The following is a 5,081-nucleotide window of genomic DNA, read 5'->3' on the forward strand; positions in this document are numbered from 1 at the left end:
ATGTAGAAAATTTTTTGTCATATTTTTCCATCCCATTCAATATAAAGTTATTCATAATGGAGAGAAAGTTTATAAACAAACATTTAATGAATAGAAACCAAATAAATTTAGACTTTAAACTGGTAGCATACTATATCCTCAAGAGAGGTTATAAATAGTAAACATAATTTATTTTGTAAACAAGATTATATTAGAAGTCATGTTCCAAATCTGAGATAAAACTTTTTAATGACCAGAAATTCTGTAAGCAATAACCTGTAATTATTCACCTGTAAGTTTTATGGCAAAGTTCTTAAATTATATAAACATTGATTAATCAAGGCAATGATATAGTATAACTAGTCACATAAACTTGAAATAAACAGAAAAGAGCAATATTTCTCCAACTTCAGCATTTGCACACTTCCTTTACAGTTTTACCATATGTAGTGTTCACTTAAAATTTTAAGGGATTCAATTTTTAGCCTTAGGAAATATTATTTATGAAAATTGAGTTTTATATGCTAATTATATTTGTTCTAATTTCCATCAAGGTCACTATAAACTTTAAATTTTTAAATATTCATTGATGTACTACCTAAATCTTCTGTACCATTATTTGAGAAACAATGTGATAAGATGACAATATTCTGTTATTGGGTGTTTTTTTTTAAAGCAATCTTTTCATTACTTTCATCAGATAAATTCTAGGATCACTATAAAAAAAAGACTCCTGGAAGAGACTGAGGATTATGTTGATGAAATGTGAAAAGTGATTCAGAGAAGTCTGCTTTTCTATCATGTTCTAGTTTTAAATTTCCCTATAGCAAACATAAACTTTTTTTTTTCACAGCAGAAGGACTTTTAATGTCTCCCCTTTGGGGAGGGGAGGTTAAACCACTTTTGGAGACCCCCCAAAGATGGTCTGGCATTTTGGTATGGAAAGGATTTGGTCCAATCTCTTGCTGGTTTAAGATACCAAAAGGCACATAAAGTTGGCTCAACGGCTCTGGGCTGAGGCAGAAGGGGAACAGGGAAGTGGTCTGGGACCGATGTGCAGAGCACAGTGTGGGCTCAAGTTCTTGTGGACAGAGGTAGTTGGTCCTGGGTGGATGCTGGGGGCAGCCTAGGGCAGCCTGAGGTTCAGGCTGTGTAGAGGCTGCTCCGGTGGCCTCCGTCTGCCCAGTCAACCAGCTCATTGCTCTGGAACCACAGCTGGATCTCCCTCTGGGCCCCCTCCACGGAGTCGCTGGCGTGGATGATGTTCCTGCTGATGTGGAAGCTGAAGTCGCCTCGAATGGTGCCGGGGGCAGCCTCAGCTGAGTCCGTGTGCCCTATCATGGCCCTTGAGGTGCAGACCACATTGGGGCCTTCCCAGACCACGGGGCCAGAGCTCAGGTAGCTGATGAGGGCTGGGTAGGAGGGCTTCCTCCGAAGGTCGTGGTAGTGCTCAGCAAGGACACTCTCTGGCGCCTGAAGCATCTTCATCCCCACCAGCTTGAAGCCCCTCCTCTCAAAACTCCGGATCACATCCCCAACAAGCCGCCGCTGCACCCCATCTGGCTTCACAGCCACCAGGGTCCGCTCCCGGGTCCAGGAGGGCCCTCCCGAAGAGGGGCGCGCGAGCAGGCTGGGGACCCAGGCCCTCGAGCCGCACAACACCTCCCCTCAGCACCGAGCAACCTAAGAGGCTGCTCATGGCTCCCAGGCCGTGGGCGCTGGCTGAACACTGGAGGATTATAAAGCTTCCAGGGAGGGAAGAAAGGGAGGAGGGGCGGAGGGAGAAAGGAAAGGGGAGCGGAGGTATGGGGTGGGGGGAAGAAAGGAGGGGCGGAGGGAAGAGAGGAAGGATAGAGTGGACAGCCTGGAGAAGCGTTGGCCTCCTCCCCCGCAAACAAACTTTTAAACTAAAATTGTGGTTTCTGCTATATTTGCAGATTTGAATAGAGATAAGGTTTTCTTGTTATTGTTGTTTCTAATAATGACCAGAAGCTTAGAATCCCCGCGCCTCTCAGCCCTACTCTGGAAGACAAGAAGTAGTGAACTGTACTAGAGGGTGAGCTGTGGTACAAAGTTGAGGCTAAGAACCAGGGAAGAATCTTAGTGTCTTATATAAATAACTAAAGAAGGGCGATTAATTGGCTTAATAATACACTTTATTAATTGAGACATGTTTATGTAACACCTTTTTCCAAAAAGAATTCAGGTGATTTAATTTTATTTTTATCACTAGAGGCCCGATGCACGAAATCAGTGCAAGAGTAGGCCTTCCTTCCCCCGGCTGCTGGCACCGGCTTCCCTCTGGCACCCGGGACCCAGGCTTCCCTCGCAGCACTGGCTTCGTCCGGTCTAATTAGCATATTATGCTTTTATTATTATAGGTTATTGCCTTGTTTGACAAAAATCACATTTGATGTTACCTAAGTCGTAGAGAGCTGTAATTATGAGGCTGCTTGAGTTTCTTGTCTTTTCACCTTTGTCTCAGTCTTCTCAGGCAGGGTGAAAGAGGCCCGAGGCTGAGGCAGGAATGCAGTTTCCTTGCTTTCTCACCTTTCTTCTAGCATATCTCCCAGCTCAAGACTTCCCTGTGAAGGGCTAGATTTTATACTTCTCGAGCCAAAGCTGAAATGATTTAAAGACTTTTTAAAATTAAAACACTGAAAGCAAGGAAATTAAGAAAAGTAAACTCATTTCATCACAGAAGTTAAACTTTTGAAAGTGCATTTATGTCCCACTCATTGGTGGATGTGAAATCCTATATAATAAAAGCCTAATATGCAAATTGTTTGACCGGGAGTTCGACTGCTCGCTATGACATGTGCTGACCACCGGGGGGCAGTGTGGAACATGGTGGGCGTTGGCGACGCGGTGCTGGCAGCGGAAGGCAGTGGAGGCACTGCTGGCCCCGATGGGCCCCGAAGAGAGCAGGACTGCGACGGGCTGGTGGAGCAGGTGAGTGGGTGGCACCAGGCCAAGGCAGGTGCAAGTGGGGGCCCCATCGCCCCATCGCTGCACAGATGGTGACCAGCGGCTGTGGCGGAGGGTGGGGCCACTGCCTGGCTCCCAGGCACTGAGGGAGCTTGGGCGGGGGGCCTGGCCCAATCAATCACCCTGCAGGTGGGATGGTGGAGCAGGTGAGGGAACAATGCCAGGCCAAGGCGGGGTGCCAGGCAGGGCTGCAGGGCTGCGAGGCTGAGGGCACCAGCTGGGGCCCAATTCCCATAGGCCACCCTGAGGGACCCCACCCATGCACAAATTCGTGCACCGGGCCTCTAGAATTTAATAAAACTCTGAGTTACAGTAATCAGAGAGGATGTCTAATAGTATTTTTGTGTTCAAATATCATTATGGTGGAGATCCATTTTCAGGATATATGAGTTCTGAAAGTATCTCTTCACCGAAAGGAACTATTTATTTGCCATAGGAGACAGAGTATAGGGCACTCAGATTTCAGGAAGAGAGGGAGCCAAGGTGAAGTCTGACAGCAAAGGTATGCATTAAAGAAGTAGTGCCCTGACTGGTTTTTGTTTCAGTTTTTGGTTAGGGTATATGCCTGGGTTGCAGGCTCAATTCCTGGTGGAGAGTATGCAGGAAACGGTCAATCAATGTTCTGCTCTTGCATCAATGTTTCTCTCCTTCTCCTTTCCTCTCTCTCTCTCTAAAAAAAAAAAATCTTTCAAATAAAGAAGTAGTGACTAATTACAACTGGTAAATGATTTTATCAAAGTTTAGTTTTGCAACCAGAAGAAAAAAAAAAAGCCCTGCATATTCCACAGACTACTAAGGGTTCCAATACAAGGCAGTTTATTTCAGGATAAGTGAAAAACACAACAATATGGGATTTTTAGAAGAGGATCAGAAAATTTGGACAATCTCAGAAAAGAAGTATCTGAACTAAACCAGACCACAGTTGGCCAAGGATTTTCAATTCTTCATAAATAACAACTATAAATTAGAAGTCTATTGTATATTTCTTAGAGTCATAAACAATTATGCTTATGCTGACTTACAGTAAACCATGTTATTCTTGTGTGAATTCATTCTCATATTGCCCTTTGTTCTCTTCAAAATGTTCCCAGTTAAGGAGTGAACCCTAAATATCGGTGCTCCAAGTAGGGCAGCCAAAGGAGTAGTACCCGTTCAAAAACCTTTTGTTATGACTTATTTTTGTCCATTTCTCATGTATTAGTTCATTTGGACCATCCAACCAGGTGTTACTGCCCTCCTTTTATGAAAAGAGAACCTTGCTGGCTGGTGGTGCTCAGTGGTTAGAGTGTTGGCCCACGCACCATAGTGTCACGGGTTCAATTCCCAGTCAAGGGCATGTACCTGGCTTGCAGGTTCAATCCCCCCTGTGGGAGGCAACCAACAGATGTTACCTCTCTCTCTCTCTCTCTCTCTCTCAAAATCAATGAGAAAAAAATTCTCAGATGAGAATTAACAAATAAAAACTTGTAAGAAATAAAAATTTTTTAAAAAGTGATTCATAAGGCTAGACATAATATGTAATAGATTTATTATTCAGGGTTTCTCTACTGAAATGTCACTCAAATCTGAGTCATCTTACTCCTAAACCAGTAGATACAAACAGTGCCTAGAAGAGTATTTTATAATATCAGGAAACATTTAATAAATATATCAAAACACTAATTTGATAAGATTTATGTACCCCTATGTTCATTGCAGCATTATTTACAATAACCAGGATATGGAAGCAACCTAAGTGCCCATCAATAGACAATTTGATAAAGAAGGTGTGGTATGTACATACAATGGAATATTACTCTGCCATTAAAAAAATAATGAAATCTTATCATTTGGGACATGGATGGAACCAGAGAGTATTATGCTAAGTGAACTAAGACAGAGAAAGACAAATACCATATGATTTCATTCATATGACAAATCTAAAGAACAAATAAATGAACAAACAAAACAGAAACAAACTCATAGATACAGAAAACAAACAGGGTTGCCAGGTGGGAGGAGGGTTGAGGGGCTGGGTAGAAAAGGTGAGAGGATTAAGAAGTAGAAATTGGTAGTTACAAAATAGTCATAGGGATATAAAGTACAGCATAGGGAATAAGTCAATATTATAATAA

General features: G+C 43.0%; 1 protein-coding gene across 1 annotated transcript; it reads right to left on the bottom strand.

Moving 5' to 3' along the window:
• Positions 1-986: 986 nt before the first annotated feature.
• Positions 987-4,026, bottom strand: LOC103286274 (nucleoside diphosphate kinase, mitochondrial-like). The gene is made up of 2 exons (XM_054714166.1): positions 3,990-4,026; positions 987-1,646 (listed from the first exon to the last, which is right to left on the bottom strand). The coding sequence occupies exons 1-2, from the start codon at positions 4,024-4,026 to the stop codon at positions 1,123-1,125; spliced, it is 561 nt and encodes a 186-aa protein (XP_054570141.1). The 3' UTR covers positions 987-1,122.
• Between the last annotated feature and the right edge of the window lie 1,055 nt (positions 4,027-5,081).

Source organism: Eptesicus fuscus, chromosome 4 (assembly GCF_027574615.1).
Source record: "Eptesicus fuscus isolate TK198812 chromosome 4, DD_ASM_mEF_20220401, whole genome shotgun sequence".
NCBI lineage: Eukaryota > Metazoa > Chordata > Mammalia > Chiroptera > Vespertilionidae > Eptesicus > Eptesicus fuscus.

Excerpts from the sequence above, each read along its gene's own strand:
- LOC103286274 (XM_054714166.1), bottom strand. The coding sequence starts at position 4,026 with ATGAGAATGAATTCACACAAGAATAACATGGTTTACT. Across the intron at positions 1,647-3,989 it reads CAAGAATAACATGGTTTACT|GGGAGGTGTTGTGCGGCTCG; the intron begins GTAAGTCAGCAT and ends CTCGGTGCTGAG.